The sequence below is a fragment of the Tenrec ecaudatus genome, chromosome X (genome assembly GCF_050624435.1).
Source record: "Tenrec ecaudatus isolate mTenEca1 chromosome X, mTenEca1.hap1, whole genome shotgun sequence".
Classification (NCBI taxonomy): domain Eukaryota; kingdom Metazoa; phylum Chordata; class Mammalia; order Afrosoricida; family Tenrecidae; genus Tenrec; species Tenrec ecaudatus.
In genome coordinates this window covers 132,651,354-132,673,551 of record NC_134548.1, presented here as the reverse complement: position 1 = coordinate 132,673,551, position 22,198 = coordinate 132,651,354, and the positions used below count along the sequence as shown (strand labels likewise).

Here is a 22,198-nt window from a genome sequence, read left to right as displayed (position 1 = left end):
GCTCCACCCTAAGTGGTACCACATACTGGAGGAGGAAGAATGGTGTGCTGGAATGATCCAGGGGGCTTTAAAGTATATACTTACACGATATCCTGGACTATGTGCTATATCATAGAATAAATTAATTGCAGCAGGTTACTGAGTAGTGTGCTTTTGTTTGTTTGGTTTTGCAAAGGGGACAGTAGGCCAAATAAGTTTGGGAGCTTATAGCCTACCTTCTGAGTTGAGGAAGAATTTGAAATATTTCTATTGTTAACAGCAATTGCCACTACAGATTTGAGAAAGACAACTATCTTGACTTTATGTTTTAAATTTTTAATTTTGATTTGGGTGGAAGTTTACAGAGAAAATGGATTCTCCATTCAACCATTCATACTCATTCTGCTTGGTGGCATTGATTGCAAACCTAAAGTGTAACAGCACTTCTTCCACTGTCAGTGTCTTTAGCATGTCCATTAGTCCTTTTCACCCCTTCCTGCTTTCTGCGCTTTATTCCTGGGCAAATGCTGCTCTTTTAAACTCGTATGGTTGATTGTTCTGGGGGGGGGGGGTGTACATTCTTGGTGTTACTGTTCACCTTATGGGTCTGTCTATTGTTAGCCTGAAAATTGTGCCATGGCTTGAAGCGTGACTAAGGGCCTTTGTCTCAGGGGTTCCACCAATCTTTGCCGGATCAGTGAGCCTGATCTCTTTCATGATCTTGAGTTTTGCTCCATGTTTCTCCACCACTTTAACCAGGCCTGTCTGTTGTCATCCCTTTCAGAATAGCCGGCAGTGGTGGGCAGGAACCATCTAATTCTCCTAGTTTCAGGCTTGTGTAGACTCAGGCTTGTGAGGTTTCTGTAGTCTATTAGTCCTTTGGACCAATAGTTTCCATGTGCCTTTGATTTCCTTTCTTCTTCTTTGTTCCCTTTAGAAAGATATCAATAACTGCTTTAGATAGCAGTTCACAAACTTTGAAGACCCCAGTGTCTCTATTCACCAAAGTAGATTATAGAACATTGTCTTTGTGGTCTATTTTATGCCAGTTGACCTTGATGTCCCTGAGTCCATGGTCTTGAGTCCCCAGGCCCACGGACTCGTTCCTGCAAATTGTTTGGTTTGGTCAAGATGTTTTCATAGCTTTGTTCCCTGTGTGCCCTACTACATTCAAGGATGTTTTAACAGCATGTATCTCATCAAAGCCTTGTACAGTGTTTCCTTGGATTTTTGACACCCCCCCCCCAATGTTCTCTGATTTCATGTTTTCCTCCTACACAAACAGAACACTTTATACCAGGCTCAACCTTCATGAAGAAAGGAAGGTTGCCTTGACATAGCAGCTTTCTGAGAAACTAGAGCATGGAGACTTCAAAAGGAAAAATGCTCAGAAATGAAACAACTTTTGGTTTCATTCTCCTGTGACTAAACCAGCATGAACCCCAAAGGAGACAGGAAAAGGAGGAGAAGAAATCTCCAACAAATAGGCTGTCAATTGGCATGTTTTCTACCCATATTGCTGCCCAATATTTCCATGGAGGAAGATCAGTGATGTGGGCCAGAAAGAAGCAATCTTACATTTCTTTCTTTTCTTAACAGTTCACTTCATTGTTGTCAGCAACTCCCCAAGACAATATTGTCTTCAGCAATCTCCCCAGAAAATAAATGGCTTGAGAAAGATTTCTTTTGGTTAATGATCATTTCAGAGGTGTGGGGAAGAAACACCTAAGTCAAAATCTAGAATAGACCAAGCTATGGCAGTACTAAGGAGCATTCCTTCTCATTGACAGTCATGCAAAACCAAGTGCAGTGCAACAGAAAGCGTGCACATCAAATCCTGGTACAGCCCAGTGTGAGGGACTAATGAAATTAAACGCCTGGAAGCTTATTAAACAGAATTCATTTTTAATGATTATATTGGATTATCCAGTTCTGTATAATCAAACTAATTTTTTTTCATGTCCCAGCTGACAGACCAATCAGCCAATGTCCAACACTGCTTCAAAATCATGGACGTGATGGATTTCATTGAATGAAAAATACTGTATGACAACTGATTCATCATTCCTCATCAGTTTTATAGTCAACATATTTCACAGGAACATATATTAATATAAAATATAGCACCAATAGTTGATATCCTGTGAAATGTGGACTATTCGAATTCAAATTGGACATATTTCAAATGTTTCTTTTTCAAGATAGTACTTCCTGGTAGAAAGAGCACTGGACCTGGAGTCAGATGCAATGCAGGTGGTTTTCACTAAATGCTTTCTAAAATCCTTTTCAGATCTATTGTTTTATTATCATTTGCTGTTGAATCGTGAGACTTCATGATTTGAGGTCATTTTTAAGTGGCTTTAGAGTTGTTGTCTTTTAAGCAATCTGTGAATTTTGAATGTGCAAGTTGGTAGAGAAAGGATAGGGAAGAGGCATTTTCACTGTTTTGGTTTATGTGTGTGCCTGTGTGTTTTCCACAGATCTGCTATACTACCTCTATCATTTTATTAATAGCGCTTAGGTCATCCTCCCCACTCCACTCACAGGCTCTCAGGAGGAGAATCCACAGGGACTTGATTGGTGTGGTGTGTTTCTATACCTGGCTCAAATTCAAGAGAGTTCACTTAAGCAAATGCCATTTTTGTTCTCAACCTGCCATCTCCCTAGCCCCACATGAGTTTACATCTTCACATCAGTGCTTGTCCAATGAGAAACACAAGCCTGAGCTGTCTGAACTTGATCTCAACAGCTTCTTCTCCACACCTGCTTCTCTCTTGAACTTCCAGTCGTGATTAACAGGATCACTGTCCCGTTCCTTCTAGCCAAGCTCAAAGTCTTGGAGTCACTCTTGCCTTGTTCTCCTTTATTGCCGCTCTCCAACCCATCCTTCACACTGTGGCTGCCAAAGGGCTATTTCTAAAATGCAAGCGGAGCCACAGTGCTTTCACGATTCCTTTATACCTGGATGAAGTTCAGACTCCTCTCGCGTGCCCACCTCAATCGCCTCCTCTCCTGCCACTCGCCGTTGCGCCCTTTACACTCCAGTTTTGTGATGTGCTCACAGATGCATCCTGGTCTTTTATGATTGAGATTTTGCATGTGAAATTTCCTTTGCAATGTCCTCAGCTTGAGTTAGTTACTTTGCCTTGGTGCTCTCATATCATTGCCATATCCAGTAAAACCTGGGAAGGGTATAACCTGTGTAAGGTGGAAACCTGTCAGAGAAGGGAAAGGCAGATATTGTCCACTAAAACCAGCGATAGAAAAATTGGCAAGACTGCAGCCTGTCAAATGGGAGGGGGCTGGTGACGGTGGACATGGGGGACCCAGGAAAACACGACAGTTCCCTTAAGCTTTGTCTCTTAAAGAATCCACCGATTTTTAGCTCTTGCCACCCTGTCACGTTTAATTCTTTACTTGTTTGTCTGCATCCATCCAGTTAGAGTCCTGAGGACATCAACACTGTAGTGGGAACTCAGGCTCTTGCTTGTTTCTAGGTGGCATTTAAGCTTGTCTGTGACGCGGGCCTTTTCTCTTTGTCCCAGCCCTCCCCCTAGTGGAGGTGATAAGAAGCAGTGGCATGGTCACATGACCAAAACAACCTGGCTGATCTACAACCTGGATAAGCATTTGTCTCAAATCATTTTTTAAGGAAAAGGAAAAACTAGCTCATCCGTGTTGGATGTGGGTAGTCTGACAGAAGCTTTCTGTCTTGCAATGTGTTCATGGGCAGACCCTGATTTTAACCGCCCCTCCCCCCCACATTATAGTTGGGAGTCAATATGCCCATCCCTGATGGTCTGACAGACATCACACTTAACGGTCACATAGTCCAAGAAGAATTAGCTGGCGGAAATATGCTTTCTTGTGTCTCAGTCTGAAGCTGAGGCAAATCTGTCTTACAGAGATGTTTGCTTTTGGATGGTGGCATTCTAGAGCAACGACTCAAATTCACCAATCACATCCTTAGGATTGGTGTTCTCCCCAAGAGCAGTGCAATAGTCAGAGAATGTTTTCATTTCTATGCTAGAACAGTCTCCAGAGAGCACTGAGTTCTGTCCCATTTGAAGATAACCCAGTTTTAGTAATTGATGGATCGGGTGTCAGTTTGGTAAGCTCCCTGTGGGAAGACTCAAATCTTTGGAGTCAGGTGGAGAGTTTCTCAAACCCACCTGTGTATAGAGTTCCCTAGGTACGATGGCCCTCTGTATAGTCTGTGTTAGTCTTATTGAACCTCATTTAAAAAGAGGTACAGGATCAATTGGTGGTGAGGGATCTAACCTCTGAAAACAAGAAACATCTTCCAGACGCTTGTGAAAATTTCAGTGCTTATGTTGACACTACAGTGAGAAGTCGAGCAGCAAGAGTGGGTTTTCCTTTTAAGTGCAGGGAAAGGAAATGAATATAATCTGTCATCAGGAGAGACTACCTTGAAATAAAATCAAGCAGCACTCATAATGCCATTTTTCACACATGGCAAAAAGCAAGGGATGACGATATGTTGTCTTAGGTTTCCATCTGGCTGTGTCCTGATTGAGGAAAAACAAATTGAGGTGCTATCAGGGATAACATGAAAAAAAAGAAAAGAGAGGGAGAGAGAGAGAGAGAGAGAGAGAGAGAGAGAGAGAGAGAGAGAGAGAGAGAGAGAGAGAGAGAACTGGTAAAACTGGGCCCCTAAAGTCCTTAGGTTTCTATGTTCAGGGTAAAAATCACCCTTCCCATAAAACGATCATTGATGACATCATTTATAATGCTTTTGCCCTTCAGCTGGCACTGCACGGGCACAGCTTGGTTCTTCACCACATCAGTAAAATGCATTGCCACCAGGGGGGAAGTGTAGTTAACCTGTAGGTAGAAGAACAATAGATTCTAAGTGTGGGGAGGGTGGGAAGGCAGGGAGGGGAGGAGAGGGGAGGATGGATCCAATTGACCAGTCAGTACAAGATAGTTTAATGCCCACAAAGGGATCTGAATAAATACCTCGATGCCAAGTCACAAATGGCTAAGCAACTGGCATGCTCTCTCTAGCTCTGAAATCCAAGAAAGTACACGTTATAAGTTACTGTAGGGAAACCTAATTCTGATTCAGCGTGATATGATTTTCTGGTTATCAGACCATGAAGCAAGCCAGAACGGGTATTGATCGACTCTCTGTGCTGGAGATGAATCCCTTACTGCCCCAAGGTTCCAAATGAAAGAAATATGATAGTGAGGAGATTTGGGCATAACTGAGTATCAGGCCAGTAGTCCGTTCTCCCATTAATTAGTTATGTGATCAAGGGCAAGTCATTCCTCTCGTTGAGCCTCAATTTCCCTACCTGTAAATTGAAGGCATTACAGCCAGACCCTCTCTTAAGATTCTTTAAAACTGGGGAATAAGAGACTGTTGTAGTAAAGAGGTAGAAGGAGCCCCTGGTCATAGCCAGAAGGCCATTCACTCCTTTGTTATTCTTTGCTGCTTCCTAATTCCCATAGGTCCTAGAACCTTCCTGTTGTCTCTGAGCACCGGCTGACTGCCAGCATGGAAGGAATACAGACTTACATGATGACTGAGGGGGACACACAGGCTTACATGAGTCAGCTTGCCATAGTAAGGGTAGTAGCGGAGGTCAAAAGAAGCCGACTCTGGGTAGTAATTGATGGATCGGATGTCATTTTCATCCCCTCTCTGTAAGAAAAACAAGGATAAGTGGGATATTGGTTCACTGAGTTGGTTGGAATCTGTGCCACAGATGAAAGTACTCTGTGGCCTACAAAGATCCTGAGAGCAGGATAGAGCCCAGTTTGCCCCTCCCTGTCCTCAGAGGAGCATTTTCAGGGGAGATTGTGGGATGGCTCTTAATGGTGAAGAATAGAAAGGAGGTCAAAGGTGTTCAGGGTGGCTCTAGGCTGTCTCCTTGAAGGGCTCAGACAAAAAGTTTCCCAGGGCTTATAGTCCCTAATTCTCTCTCCCTAAAGGGCGCCCACCCTTCCAGCACCTCTGTGAGGACTCAAGCTAGTCCTGGCCCTCCATCTTGGACTCTGTAGGTGAGGCAACTATAACCTGGGGCAAGCTTAATAAATCTCCGCAACTTGCTCACTGCATACCAGGTGCACAGGGACCTGCTGTCCAGGGCCATTCACTGCTGCCAGCTCACCTAAACCCATGTCTCTGACCTTATTCTCTGTGACCATCAATTTCAGTTTGTAGAGACAGAAGCATAGGGGACAGGGAGTTCAGTAACAGAAAGGATGAAAGTCAACAGTCTCCTCTTAATTCACGAGATCAGGCAAGAGACTGACCTTTCTGCCCATGCGTATTAGCCTTGTCCTAAATAATAGGGGTCTTAGGTGGGGCAAATGGTTTTGTGCTCGATTTCTAACTGAGAGCTTGGAAGTTCAAACCCTACCCGGCAGTACTGCAGAGGAAAGGCCAGGTGATCTGCTTCTGTTAAGATCACAGTCATTTAAAACTGTATGGAACAGTTCTAATCTGTAGCACATGGCATCACCGTGAGTCTGAATCGACTCAGCGCCAATAGGTTTGATTTTTGTTTGGGGATGTTAATAGGGACAAATAGTGCGTCACTGATAGCAAATTGTGGAATTCTGGTGGCATAGTGAGTTACACCTTAGGCTCCAGCAGTTCAAAACTACCAGTTGCTCCATGGGAGAAAAAAGCCCTTCTTCTCCATAGAGATGTATAGCCTCAGAAATACCCAGGGTCAGTTTTATTCTCTCTTATAGTGTCCATATTAGTTGGACTAGACTCAATGGTAGTGTGTTTTGTTGTTTTTACTGGCAAATTATTCAATAGGATAATGTGATATCTTCTGCCAATATGCTTTAATCCTTCCTAGAATAAACTGTTCTCTCCATTTATTCTAGAATTGTCTCCTCCTACAGGGACCCTGGTGTAGTAGTGGGTTACACGTTGAACTGTTCATTGCAAGGTCTGCAGTTCAAATTCACAAGTCACTCTTCACTAGAAAGAAGAGGCTTTTTACACCCACAAACATTTGCAGCCTCAGAAAGCCAAAGGGGCAGTTCCACTCTGTCCAGTAGGGTTGCTGTGAGTCGGAAATTACTGCTCAACAGTGAGGCTTTTTGTTAGCTTGCAGGTTTTTTTCAGTTTATGTCTTCCTGCACTTGATTTCCATAGCGGGGTGTGAATTTGACACATGTTTATTGTTGTGGAATCACCTACCAGAACCAAACCCACTGCCATCGAATGGATTCCCTCTCATAGCAATGGACTGTGGAAGGGCCCCAGTGGGTTTCCAAGGCTGCACAGCCTCATCCATTCTCCCTGGGAGCAACTGGTGGGTTCCCACTGTTCCCCCTGCAGCAATTAGCTCATTGTGTGACCCACTGCACCATCAGGGCTCCTTTTTATAGACTCTTAATATTGCTTTTCATCTTCTAAAAAACAGTGTTATTGGCATGTAATCCACACATCATCTAAGAAACTCTTAATATTTCTTTTTAAAAAAAATCACCAACAGTTCTCAGCAAGGTTTGATGTAAGTTGATAAATGAATAGCTTCCATTAGGGAAGTGCTTGCAGGATTCTAGCCAATTAATACGCCAATCACAGACTGAGTTGGTCTTTATACTTTGTTTATATCGTCTAAAAAGCAACAGCATTTCTGTGTGTGTGTGTGTGTGTGTGTGTGTGTGTGACCTATGGAATCCACTCCACCAGTTTGCAGTCACATCTCACATGTGTGTCATATATAGACATGGAAGCCAAATGAATGCCCTTCCTATTATCTCCACCTGGCACATCAACCTGGCAGAATTCATCCTGAGCATCCCCACCTCCCAGGCAGAACTGATCTGTCCCTCCTCACTGCCCACATTGCCCTTTGCATGGCACATTTCATCGTAATGCTGGATTTTCTTTCTTTCTGTTTGGCTTGATTTTCTTGATGCCAGTGATCAGGTCCTCTTGATCTTTGAACCCCCTTGGCATATAATAAGCGACCACTAACTAGTTGCTGAATGTGAAAAACTGACTGACTAAATGCCTCCTTTGGCTCTCTTCTGATCTGCCCCTCTGAGGACTGGAGTTGTGAGCTGTATTTCTGCTATTGGCAATGGCTTTACCTGGCCTCACACATGTGCAGGACCGCTGTGATGACATCAGCTCACACAGGAGAAGGCTCAAAAAATAAAACACCTAAACTCACTGCCATTGAGTCGATGCTGCCTATAGTGACCTATAGGACATGGTTTCACTGCACCTGTGAGTTGACAGTTACTGCCCATTTAAGAAGCAAACCCAAGATTTAGGGGGTTTTCCTACAAAGGAGCTAATTGGCGCAGATGAGCTAGGAGTTAATGGTCCCTCCAAGGACAGTTCATTAGCATATTAATGAAGTTCTGTTTGTATTTCTGTTGTAGTCTTCTGTTATTGCAACACCCAGGGCCACTGGTCATTGCAGCAAATTCCATTTTAAAAGCAGGGACTAATAACTCAAGTGACAGCCATTTGTTCAGTTCAAAGAAACAAGTCATTAGAGCTAAAAGCGAAAGTGTAAACAGAATCACAACTAATGACTTGGCATGCTGTTGTGCTTGGCTGTGAACCTTAGCCGAGGCTCAGTCTTTGGCCTTCACAGGTATAAATCATAACACACACACACACACACACACACACTACTTTATGGAAATAAGGATGCCTAATGGCACTAAAAGGGAAGTCTAGTTAATAAGATTAACCCGTTCTTTAACGTCCAGTCCACCAGTCTTGTGTAGCGTATTTGCAAGAAAACAGTTGTGCTAACTGTGCTTACTCCCCAAAGCCACTGTACCTGAACTTTGCAGGAAACCTTCACAGGATCTCCAAGCTCAGGACGAAAGCCTACAATCTATCAAAAGAAAAACAGTGTTTGTTAAAAAAACAAAACAAAACACAAACGTTTGACAGTACAAGTGGTTTTTTCCTAAATCCCCCTTGAGTCATCCTTTCTCAGGCGTGGGCTTTGTCTATTTTGCTCCCCTCCAAAGTGTTAACAAAAAGCAGAAACTGCAAAAGAGCCTCAGAGCTGTGAACCCAGCTTCCTCCTGTTTGCTGTCAGAACATCCATGCATTCACAGTAGAAACTGCTACGAGATGTTTCTAAAGATGGAGACAACTTTCTGATTTCAAGAGGGCCATGCCTGGTAAGGCATAGCAGGAGAAAAGGAAATGACCTATTTTAGACTAGGAAAACATCCCCGGCTCCCACTCACAACTGTGTGCAGGGAGAAGAGGTGATTACTGCTTGCTAGCTTTGTCTGGTTGTTTGCATTTCTGTTGGTAAAAATGGCCATGCCTGCGGTGTGTAAAGAGAGTCCAACAGGAAAAGAGTGGCCAGAACCCTCCTATTCAGCCCTGCCCCCCACGTCTCACCATCAGAGGATCAAGGGGTACTGTACCCGGTTCATCTTTAAAAGGATGCAGGGCTGACCGGTAGAGTAGCCAAAAGTAGGGTCCTCAAGACCAGAGCAGTTCTTCAGAAATGACCGTTTAAATTGGCAGGCTTTCTTGTCTTCATCTTCATTGCCATCTTGGAGGAAGTACTGCCCTGGTGGACAGTCTACATTCATTTCCTCTTGAAGACTGTCATTATAGCCTAGAGTGTGTGGGAGTGCCAAAGGGTCATGTTAGATAGGTACTACAGAGGACAGGTGTGTTTCCAGAAGTCTTCCCTGTAAGGCTTCCTCTCTCCTGCTTTCTCGCATACCTCTGCTAGCCCATCCAGCCCATACTGATCCCTGGGGTCAGGTACCCAAGACCCTTCATAAACAGCATCCCTCCAGAAACCCTTCTTGGTGAGTCACCCTTGCTTCCCCCCTGTTTCTCATTCTCTCAGAACATCTGGATATTCGTTTCTGGGACATTTGTTCAATGCCTGCTACTTTTTCCATGATTTCTTTTTTAGATATAATAAACCTTGTGACTTATGAGAGAGGAATCGGCACATAGAGGGTAGATTTGGGGAGATGAACCAAATCCCGCCGAGGCATGGTATACATAAAGGGGGTCCAACTTAAGTTCAGCCTAGGACCCAGCTCCCTTCGAGGTCAATGTGAAGCACTTGATATGAGAGTGGGGGACATGTGAGCTGTTGAATGGGAGACAGAGGGCCAAGGAGGAGAGAAGCCAGCTCCTCATTCCTTAGAGAGGGAGCACTGCAAAGTAGAAACTGAAGTTGAAAGACAGAGCCCACAACAAGCCCTGGCTCTTCTTCACTGAGAGAGTGAGGGAGTGAAATTGTCTACGCTGAGCCATGAAGCACCCAGGGCTAGTGTCCTTTCACATGTGCCCAGGGTACATACATCAAGAAGGGAGCTAAAAGTGACTGTCAACTGACACTTTTGGTTACCAGGTGCTGCAGAACAGGGCTTTGGACATTACCTCAGTATTTCCAATTTGGATCTAAGTGATGGGGCGCAGTTGGACCCTAACCTCCACGTGTTCATGTTTCAAGTAGCTCAGTCTTTCAGAGGCGATTGTCCACTTATGATCCACTAGAAGCCAGCCCTCAAACACACTGCTGCTGGATCCTCCCTTAGGCAGGTTGAGGCTTGGGTTTGATATGGAGGCAACAGGGAATTTGAAATCTATCTCAGTTGGGACTATGCTTTTATTTGTCCTTTGGCAAAAACTACACTCAGTTAAAGATTTTGTTGTAATATTTTCATTTTAGAACAAGAAGTATGCTCACATTATAACTTTCTAAATAGATAGAATCATGCACTCGCTGTTTCTCTTGAGGTATTCCCATTAAAAATAATGTGACACGGGCATCACCCTTATCGTAAAATCTCAATTTTCCTAGGAATGAAACTGATATTCTGGGATGTCTATTTTAGAGGCGTGTTGCTTTTTAGCAGGATATATTAGCTATATATGGGAGGGAGCTAAAATCCCAATGCTTTTCCTAAATGCTCCTTCCCACATTAGGTCATAATTGGTATTTCTCCATCTCCTAGCTTCTCCATCTATTGGTATTCATCCACACATAGTTCAAAAGAAAACATTGGGTGGGCAATGATGTCCCAAACATTCTTTTTTTTCTCTCTCTTTCTTTTTTTTTTTTGGTACAAATAGAGCTATCTGAACCCAGAAAGATTCTAGCCTCCTTGTTTTAACAGGTGCTGATTCCGGGACTCAAATAACAGTAGGCGTTATTCGTAACTCACTGTCATCAAGTCCATTCATAGTGACCCTATCTCTCATTGACATCAACTGAATACCAAATCATAGTGACCCCTGTGGGCTTTCAAGACTGTAACTGTTGATAGGAGTAGAAAGCCCAGTCTTTCTCCTGAGGAGTTGCTGGTGGTTTTGAACTGCTGACTCATTGGATTGCAGCCGAACTCCTAACCACAAACCACCAGGGCTCCTCATATTCACCCTATAGGACAGAGTAGAATCTCCCCTGTGGGTTTCCAAGACTGTGGCTTTTTATGAGCGTAGAAAGCTTCACCTTTCTCCTGAGGAGTAACTGGTAGTTTTGAACTGCTGACTTTGAGATTGGCAGCCCAACTTGTAATCGCCAAACAACACCAGGGTTGAATTTCTAACCCCAGGTCATATGGCAGGAGTTCCTGCCATCAAGTCGATTCCAACTCCCAGCAACCCTATAGGGCAGGGTAGAACTGCCCCTGAATTTCCAGCTCAGTGACACCGGCAGTGAGTCCAGCTTCAGGGTGCCTGCACATCACTGTGGATCTCGTGGAAATGCAGATCTTGATTCAATAGTTCTGGATCAAGGCCTGAGATTTTGCATTTATAACAGCTCCAGTCTAGGCAGTGCTCATACTGTTCGTCCCTGGTTCACACTTTGAGTAGCAAAAGTGTCAGGAGTTTGGACATACTAGTTGTGTTGCTGTGCAATTGATCAAGTTACTTGTCCTCTCCGAGCCTCAACTCCTCCCATTTGTTAAAAGGGGCTGTAGAGTGTACTGCCAAGGGTTGCAGGTAAATGGCATTCATATCCACATTGATGTGACACTTTCTGGCACATGATAGGAGACTGCTGTCCTCCCAATTCATGGATCCCTGGTGGTGCTGTCGGGTAAGCACTAGACAGTTCATGAGGGAAAAAAAGGAAGTGAAAGAGAGTGGAATTGCTCCATAAACTTTTGGATGGTCCCCCTCATAGTTGCCTCAATGCTACAACCCACCAGGGCTTCTGCTTGTTAGCTGGCTAAATATAGAAGCCAGCTGCACGGGCTTTAGCTTACTTCAACTACTGTCAAGGAACCCTAATGATGCAGTGGGTTAAGCAGTCAGCTGCTAACAGAAAGGTTGGCGATTTTAACTCAGTAGTCCCTGTGAGGGAGAAAGAGGAGGCTGTCTGCTCCTTTAAAGGTTGACACCTCAGAAACTCCTAGGGAGCAGTTCTACTCTGTCCTATAGGGTCAGTGCAAATTGGAATTGACTAAAAGGCAGTAGGTAAGCTCTTACCTCAATTTTCACCAAGCGGAAACCTTCCACAAAGCTATTCATTTACTCCTGAAACAGTATCTGATGGTGCTGGAGATGAAAACCTTCAAAAAAACAAAAACAAAACCCTCCTTCCTGCCATCAAATTGTTTTCCAACTCCTTGCGACTCTATAGAATAGAGTGGAACTGCTCCTGTGGGTTTCTGAGACTCTAACTTTATGGGAGCAGATGGCCTTATCTTTCTCTCTTGGAATAGCTGGTGGAGTGGAAGAGCTTCGGACTCTGGTTAGCAGCCCAACACAAACCCACGACTCCATCAGGGCTCCTGAAAGAACCTAGTATAGTCATACTGAATTGGCTTGTTTCCTAGCAGTTCCTATTGTATCTACAAGTGCTAAGGGGCTGCAAGGTAAAGGAAGACCATGATCGTCTGGGTAGGACTTCTGGGCCAAGTGAGTTTTGAATTCCCTTTGATCCCCTTTCAAAGAAGCTTCCCATCAATCGGCGGCACTTACCCTGGAGAAAACCATTTAGGCTAATCACATAATGCTGCCAAGTGTCAGGTTCAGAAACGTTGAAGTTGAAGTTTAGGCTATGGGCGAAGGGTCTGATCATAACTCCTGGCAACGAAAACAGGCTTGGATATATTAACCCATTCTTGGGGTGATTTTTTTTTGGTATCACTTCCCATGAAACCATCCCCCACCCCCAAGGCAATCAAAATGAAAAGGACCATAATATGCCAAGTACTGTTTTACTTTTACTCTTAATAATTGAATCCCTAAGTCATTACTGGGAAGAGCAAAAGTTAATTGAGGTTGAACATGCTGTGCAAGCAGATATTCTGTCCAGGGAGTTCAGACAATGCAGAACATCTGGGCACTCACCAGGAGGCTTCACCCTCTCACTGAAGGTCGGCAGATAAGGACTGATGGCCAGAAGGAGCGTATAAATGCAGACGGTTATCACAGCAGCCAGAGAGGCATAGAAGAGGAAGTAAAGGATCAAGATGAGGCCTGCAGAGCAACCATAGATGACAGTGGTCTTTGTTTGCCAGCAAGCCCCGCCTCTCCCACCCTAGCACTTGAATTCATGCACCAACCCAAATACGTGAGATGACTGTTTTTTTGGGGGGAGGCATGGGTAAATATTACTCCCCAGATTCAGTATGCCCTTGCTCATTCCAATTTCACCTATGTGGAACTGGTGAGGATTGTGTCAGGGGTCTAACTGCAGTTTCCTTTTACAGTATCTCCGGTGGAAGGGCTTGCTGAGCAAATGAGGACCATGACTAAGATGACAGGGGAGTGACATTTAAAGTATTACTGAAGGCAAACTGCTTATGAATCCTCTGGGCACTAGTTGATGTCCTAAGTTCAAATCGTTCTTCACTCTTCATTAAAGCAGATGCCCTGAAGAACCCTAGCCACGTGGTCCAGATGATTAGATGTATTTACAAGGGAGGGGGAAAATGTTTCTCTTCATTCGGTGTATAATTCAAACTTTCTCTTAATTTCCACTGGACTTCCTTCTAATCAAGGCAGAATGAAATGCGTCCCTACTGATTCCACACCTTTTTCATCGTCCACCAGATTGAAGTGGTACTGCTTTTTTCAAAGGATGCTAGCACACCACGGGGCAGGGAGGAGAAAGAGTCAATGGAGCAGGCCTGCGTGGGTTACGGAATCTTCCTCGACCTTGGATTCCTCACAGGTTAAATGGATATAGGGTCAGCACCTTTTCATATGGTTATCGGTATGTTCCACAAGACCTGCAATTCCGGTTTTCTAATCTCGGCCTTTCCGTGCTCCTCTCTGGGTCTTCACGTCCTCAACTACAAAATGGGGGCAACAATAGCACTTTCATCCTACGGCTGGATAATGCACAGGTGCAGCAAAGCATAGAGCCGGGCACAGTCTGCGGTTTCTCAGTGGAAGTCATTGCTCCTGGTATTATTGTTAGTAGTACTGGTATTGATATAGGTTCAGAAACAAGGTTGTGTGGCTCTCCAGGATTAACCAGTACCAAGTGAGGTGAGTGTGTCTGAGATGTCTTCTGAGTCGTTCCTTTCAAATACTCCTTGGGGCCCTGTCAGGCAACCATACCAGGCTCCGGCTCACATCAGTGAACTGCAGATTTGAACTAGAATCTCAAACAAACCGCATAACATTGCTGTTGCCCAAACTGAATCTAAATATTTTTCACTGAACCATGAACCAAATAAAATTCACCAGACATGAAGTTGGGGAAGGAGGGGGAGAAATGCTTAGTAATCCACCTGGAAATGGAACTGGCCCTTTGCTTTTTTAGCAGATGAACTAAGGCGGAGCTGAACCACCAACATATTGATCCAGTGGAGTCCCTAGAGAAGAAACAGCAGCGCCTGCATGCCTATGATACTTGGCTACTTTCCACTGGCTATCCGAATGCTCCTGTCCCTCCTCCTACATTCCTCCTCCCTCCTGCCCATCCTGAGAATGAAGCAACAGCTGGAGCCATCTTGAGGGGCTGGAAGGTTCCGTTTCATGAGTGAAAGGAAAACAAGGGAATATGGATAGGATTACTTGGAGACAGCTCCCTCTTGCTCAGGATGTGCAGCCAGAAAACTGGCTGGGAGAATGGCACTAACAGCGAGTCCCTGCACCCAGGAAGGAGCGCCCTGGAACCTGTGAAGGATTCACCACCCCAGCCAACCCCCAGGCAAAATCCTACACTGTCTCCATCTGAACCCGCGGATCCCTCCCACCCTGTCTGTTCCAGAGATCCAAGTTGTATTTGGTTCCATCTCATAGGACATCCAAGGTTCTTTCCTGCAATATCCAACCTGGCCTTGAATAGACATCTAGGTACCAATGCTCCTGATTCTTCACCACTCCCACCAAAGCACCCCAGCCCATCTCGTGTCCTAGTAAGAGAATGAGCTTCCGTGGTCATCCAACTTGGATTGGAAAATCCCAGTGCTTCCACTTATTATCTGTGTGACCTTAGAGACACTCCTTGTTCTAAACCTCAGTTTCTGCATCTGTAAAGTGGGGATAATAATATCACTGGCTCATGTGATTCTTGTCAGTGAAATAACATAGAGGTCCTAAAAAGAGGGGCTGCCCAACTGCCAAAGGGAAAGCCCGGAGTATAGTAACTGGCTGGGGAAATTTGTTGGCTACATTGATGTCCAAGTTACGACAGGGTTACAGTACAGTGACCAAATGGGCAACTAGCTCTCAGGCAAAGGGGCAGAAATGTAGGTCCTTGGCAGACTAGGCGCTGACATCACTTTTTTCCCTTTGTCTAGGGACAACCCAACAGAAGAAGCTTCCTGGGCTCTCCTTAGACTTATTACCCAGTGGCATGTTCATGGGCTACTGCTCACTGTGCCTACTGCCATATTCTTCCTGGATACTTATTGTCTTCCACAGGAGCAATTCAGATCACCTCCACTCATCTGGTAAAATTCCAAATGACTCGCTGTTTAGGGGTTAACATATAGTTTACCCTTTCACAGTCACATTTGCATTTTCAGCAGGCCTGGTTTGTCTAGTCATCTTTAGGCAAGGGAAAAACAGCTGCCTCTACTTGCAAGCCCCAATAGGTGTCTAACATTTGTCTGCAGCTTCCAGAATGGCGGAATGTCCCTTGAATGGTACATTTGTTCCACTTGCAAGTAAGAGGGATGGGCAGGGGTGGGTCTGGGAACTGAGAAGGAGGGAAGGGAGGTGGGTGTTGGTTAGAGCCCAACACCTGCTCTTCCTAATTCCAGGAAGCTGGCCTGGCTCTTTCACCCTAACCGAGCCAAATTAGGAACATAAATCACGAGGGACAGAGTCCTCCGCCAAAGCGACCTTGAAAAGGCTCAACCATCAACTTTTAGACCCTTGGCACTCAGTTGACTCTTATTTCATCCATAATGCCCTCTCTCTTTTTCTTTTTTATCCCCTGCAGATTAACTGCCCAACCAGCAGCTGCTCTCCTTTGGGACTATGCCGAGTGTGGGGCAAGTGTAAATTCTAGCACAGGCTAACTCTCCTGAGGAGAAAGGCTCCACATTTGTCGTTTATAAAAGGTGTGCAGAACCCTGGGATTGAGTTCTTGGGAAGCTGTGACAGAAAAGTGGTGACAGCATGTATGACAAAGAGGAAATACGAAGGAACAGCATTCTGCCACTGGTCAAACAATGGGAGTCTCCGCCTTCGTCTCTATCGATGATCCCCTTAAATTAAATTCTGTTTTCTCCCCAACAGAACAGAGAAGCACCCACAGAGCTGGGGCCAAGGGTGGGTCTCCTGACTCTCCATTATTGCCATTAGCAGGTGAAGTGATGGGGCTCTGTAAATCCTTGGCTAGGTAGACAGAGACCAGAATCTCATGTCCTAGAAATAGTCGTCCGCATAGTACTTGCAACTTGATGATTGTTATCATCTTGTTGGAGCCTCACACTAATCCCGTGAGAAAGGCAAGACAGATATTATTTCCCCTCATTTGGCAGGTGAGGAAATTGAGGCTCAAGTAGGATACATGATGGGTCCAAGGTACTGGGGCTGGGTCTTAACATAAATTCTTCGCTTTGCCAACTCAATACATTCCATAACCTATGTTGAGTCCAGTGGATTTCAGCCACATGATCCAATCTAAGCACTCTCTTCAAGTTCGTTCTGATGGGATCAGCCCAGAGTGATGGCATGTCCCTAGGCACTAGTCCCTTTAGAGGAAGTTCTAAGAGAAGTTTACAGACAAGCCCATCCAGCTTATGATAAAGGGACCCTGGACACTGAGCCAAAAGCAAAGGACACCGACTGGGTCATTGGGACAACTGGGACTTACTCCAACTCTGACCTGTTCGGGCCAGAGACCTTCTTTGTTCTGGATCCCACAGGTATTCATTTATGAGCTGCAATTTCTGCCACCAGGTGTTGTCCATTGGCTGTCCCTGATCCTCTTCTTCCTCATTTTGCTCCTCATCTTTCTCTTCCTCCTCCTCCACCAAATCCTCTTCCTCCTCCTCCTCCTCTTCCAAATTGGGTACTCCCATTGTCTGAGCTTCTTCCTCTGCTTCCTCCTCTTCATCTGCCAAGTAGTTCTGGTTCACTTCATCTTGGTCATCCTGGAATAGTGACAAATCACAACCTTCTTTTTGAGAACTCTTCCCCATGGAACCGCCCCAGCAGCCACAACATCAATGGAAACAGACTCAGTATTTGGACATGGTACCAATTTCTACTTCCCCCCAAAATACCCATTGTTACAGAAGCAGGCGTTCCTTCCCTTTGTTCTTTTGGGGGCCATCTCCTTTTTATGACCTATTTTGCCCTAATTTTTGTTCCGCAGAAGCACACTGTTTATTCTCTGCTTTGGCATTTGGGCTCTTCTCTTTCCCCAGGACTGCTCATGTCATTCCCCTGTCCTGGGACCTTGACCAAGGGACCCTGGTGGTGTAGAGGGTTACCCTTAGAGCGGCTAACTGCAAGGTCAGAAGTTCAAAACCCACCAGCTACTCCATAGGAGGAAAAGGAAAGTTCTGTTCCCATAAAGACTATAACCTCAGCAACCCACAGGCACAGCTCTACTGTCTGAGAAGGTCTCTCTGAGTCTGAATCAACCTGATAGCACTGAGTTTCTTTTGCTTTGGTTTTGGTTTGGGGGGACCTTGACCTCCTCCTTAACTTTACCTTTCCTGTCAGGGCAGAGTTGAGTTCAACTCTGGAGGATGGAGTCATTTTAGACACTTGTTTCCGTGATGGAAACAAGTCTAAGCTGGTTTCATCCAAACACCCAGTAAACTTTCAGCTGCCAACCCTCACCATCCCAAGTTGTATTTAAAAATAGCCCGGGTCAGGAGGAAAGGCAAGCCATTGTACCCTTCCTCAAAACTTACGAGTTCCTTTCCCAGAATAATTTGCTGCTTTCCTGAGTGATGCCTTAGCTGGATACTCTCCCTACCTTTAGCTGATTGGACAGACCACCTTAAGGGCTGGGACCTCCAACAGATACTTCATTAGTCTCCTCCTGCACCCTAGGCAAAAAAAACAAAACAACAACAACAACAACTAGGCATGTAGTAAGTGCTCAGCACATCCTTTTAAATTGATCACCACAGTTATTGTAAACGCGGAGTGTGTCTATGAAAATGTAACAAATGAAATGAAAAGACAACCTCAAACATCTAGTGGTGTTTCAAATGCCTCCCAGCCACCGTCTGGAGAGTTGGATCTTTTCTCTTTTTGGGGGTCTGCCAAGGCTCACTGCAGCAGGAGAAAATGAAGTCACCCTCTTTTCTCTCTGCTGTCCAAGTCTGAAGAGCAGCAGGGCCTCTGCACCTGTTGGGGCTGGATGTGTCAAATGATAGGACCAGGGGCTCTGTGCCGCCCTCGGCCTGCCTGATTCCTCAAAGGCCACTTAGAGGACACTCAGCTGGCAATGCTGTATTTGGTGGGGGCTTCAGTATACTAGGTTGTTCAGAATCCAGGATACAGAATTACCAGGCTCCACTCTGTGTCTCAGCAACTATCTCATTCTTGATAAGCATTCTCAAACTGTTTCAGCATTTGTTCACATTTACAGCTTTATATAACATATATCAGAACTGAAAGGGACCTTTCATATCTGCTTGTCCAACTGAGGCCCAGAAAAAGGACACAACCTACTCAGAACTACACAGCATATTCGTGATAGAGTTGACAATCTCCAGATCGCAATGCCTTAATATCCTAGACAACGAGGAGTTTTTCTTCTTTCTTTCTCAGTCACATGGAGTGCAGGTAATTAGACGTGATTTAGTTAATTTATGAAACAGACTAATGTGTTTGACTGTGTTTCCCAAGAGACTGGATGCTCTCACAGTCAAGGATGTCTCACTGAAACATGGGCTTGCACTAAACCCTGTCACTTATTGTTGAAAGTGTGAATATATATTCTTATATCTCCTTTACTTGTGTGTGACCCTAGGTACATGTTTGACTTCATAAACTAGTTTCTAACTCCTTGATGGACCTCCACAGGTCCAGATCTAAGGACCAAGTGTGTACAGAACAAATGCCACCGAAAACTGCCTGACTTAAAGCCTGAGTTGAGACTCTGGGAATATCCTGATAGGGAGTGTCACCAAGATCCCAGCAGTCATGTGGAGTCTGAAGTAGTCATCATGACCCCCACAGAACCTACTGCAAATAAGAAGTGCACAGAATTTGAAGTGTAACGGTTCATCCTTTACTCTCTTTATATTTTCTAAACAACTTCATTTTTTTCCCCTTTTTGTTTCCCGTGCTCTCCTGTCACCTCAGATACGAGCTCTCAGGATAACTCCATGAAAGATGACTTGCATTAAAGCCTTACCATTCTCAAACACTCACTGTCATTGAGCTGATTCTGACTCATAGCAACCCTCTAGGACAGGCTAGAGTTGCCCTTGTGGGTTTCTGAGACTGCAACTTTTTATGGGATTAGAAAGCACCATCTTTCTCCCATGGAGCAGCTGGTTGCTTTGAACAGCTAACCTTTCAATTAGTAGCCCACTGTATAACCCAGGATGCCACCAGGGCTCCCCCTTGACATTGCAGGAGAGCGAATCTTCTCAGCGTTAATTTCCCGGACAGTGCACACCCTGCCCAAATGCAGGTGAATCTCATGTTGTACAAGAGCCTTCCTTAAAAAACAAAACAGAATAGCGTTCTTTAATTAATCCTATGGAAAATGCACTTTGCATACAACCTTCTAATGAAATCCAGTAGGGAATCCTTTGGTATGGAGAACATCCCCTCACCCCCGCCCCCAACATCCTATTTTTGTCGGTTTCCTAAAGTGGCGCTGTTCTCATGTGTATGTAAATGTGCATCATGTTGCCCTAATAGGGAAGAGTCTTGAAGAGTAGAAGGTAGTTCCATTTCAAGGATTCAAATAGATATAAACCTATAAAGAAACATATAAACAATAGGACCCAAAGGATACATTTATGCCCGGCATCGAGTAGCACTTTGTAAATATTTGATCGTTTGGTTAATTTTTAAAGATAAATGAGCACACAGTCATTTTACATGGCATCGAAGAATCTCGGGTTAATTTGCTCCAGTATGCCCCTTCGGAAGCAAGTTCCCCTGATGCCTTTAAAGCCAAGCCAACTGCAATTGAAAGTATACATGCTTCAGAAACAGTCCATGGCAAAGAAGTCACGGGAGGAATCATTAAAAAAAGCCCCAGAGAGGGTGATTACTTGGCGAGCTGGGAGGAACTTTGAGAGTGTCAAAAGAAAAAGTGCCCATATTGTAGCTGGAAAGCGCAGCGAGGTGCTTTTTAGGTTGTTATGAGATGAGAAGAATTTGGATTTTCCTCTTTTGACTGTCGATATTTTTTACTTCAATCCCTGTGTATATACATTATCTCTGAGGGAGATTTCAGCCTATGCCCTGCCTCACTCTCATCACCACCAATATTGCAAGTGTTATGTGTGGTAACGATGGATGGAATATAGCCAATTCAAGGTTAAGAAACTTTGGGATGCTTTGAGAATGATGATGGCAACAAATGTACAAATGTGCTTGACACAATGGATGTCAATAAAATGATTTTAATAAAGAGAAAGAAACTTTTGGATAAAAAAGAAAAAAATGCAATGCATTCTGGGGATGTGGTGGGGGTGGGGGATATATTGGGTAGGCTTGGGTGACAGGCAAGATGGCAATGGGTGGGGAAAATGGGGCCTGGGGGAGTTGCATACTGCACAGTGCCATGAAAAGAGCACACGATAGACGTAAAAAGACTTGCATTCTCACGTTGGCTCCTCCACTACCTTACAAGTCACTCCTGGGTTCTGAGCCCTAGAAGTCTCCTTGATATAATGAAGGGTTCTGGAAAGATGATCTCTAGGACTCCTCCTAGCTTCTTCAGTCAAGAATTCTATGATTGTAACTAAAGGTCAGAAATTCTGCTTTGGGAAAAGAGCAGCTGGGTTCCTAAGAAGCTACCACCCAAAGGGACTGAGACAGCTGGATAGGGAATATCTTTCCTTTCCTCTTTCCCTCCTCTTCTCTCTTGGTTAAATTTCTTGCTATCAGAATGGAGCCCCTTATCCCAGACTCTGTACTTTTTGTTCAAATTCTGTGCTCCCACAAAACTGTTTAGAAGACCTCTTATTCTCTGAGATCTTCCCCTTCTCTTTGTTTGCCACAAAGAAGAGCTGCTTCTTTCCCACCAGCAACTTGGGGTACTTCAGTGTGCTGGGAGCCACTCCTCCCTCTTGAAGCTTGAGTTTCCATCAACTTCACAATTCATGCTCAGCACAAGGAAAAACAGTCATACACCCAAACTTACACAGCCCCCCCACCCCCCACCAATAAAAAGGGGCAGCGAAATGGTGTGCTCCTCGAGACTTACGCGTCTGTAGTGAGAACCATAAGGACAGGTCGGCGCCCTTCTGGGGCGGAGTTGCCTTCTCATGGCTGCTCAGTGGGCAGAAACTTAGCAGAGGCAGACAAGTGGGTGAGAGTTCTGGAACTTCTGCTGGTACAGGAGACACTGGCTGCTGGGGACACTTGGCGCCTAGTAAAAGTGAACCCTCCTGGCATGAGCCCTTCCCCAAAATAATCTAACATGCCCCTCTCTCATTGGTTGGCCCCTTCCCTGAATCAAGGGAAAGCCCTTATGGAAAAGCAAGCTCATCATTACAGAGAGGGGGTGACGTTCTGGGTCACGAGGATGAGCGACTCACCCCCTCCATTTCCATGTCTCTTCCCACCCTCTGCTTTTCTCCAGTGCCTGAGATACAGTGGACCCAATGGAAATCTTATATTGTGTGTGTTTGTTCGATTTTG

The 22,198-nt window shown here is 44.8% G+C and overlaps 1 protein-coding gene across 2 annotated transcripts; it reads right to left on the bottom strand.

Moving 5' to 3' along the window:
- Positions 1-4,662: 4,662 nt before the first annotated feature.
- ATP1B4 (ATPase Na+/K+ transporting family member beta 4) lies at positions 4,663-21,824 on the bottom strand. 2 transcript variants are annotated; one of them, XM_075539237.1, is made up of 8 exons: positions 21,762-21,824; positions 17,220-17,499; positions 13,289-13,417; positions 12,917-13,021; positions 9,382-9,578; positions 8,775-8,831; positions 5,552-5,647; positions 4,663-4,824 (listed from the first exon to the last, which is right to left on the bottom strand). In XM_075539237.1, the coding sequence occupies exons 1-8, from the start codon at positions 21,822-21,824 to the stop codon at positions 4,663-4,665; spliced, it is 1,089 nt and encodes a 362-aa protein (XP_075395352.1). The 2 variants fall into 2 exon arrangements, with proteins under 2 accessions (XP_075395352.1, XP_075395353.1); XM_075539238.1 differs by having other exon boundaries at positions 17,232-17,499.
- Between the last annotated feature and the right edge of the window lie 374 nt (positions 21,825-22,198).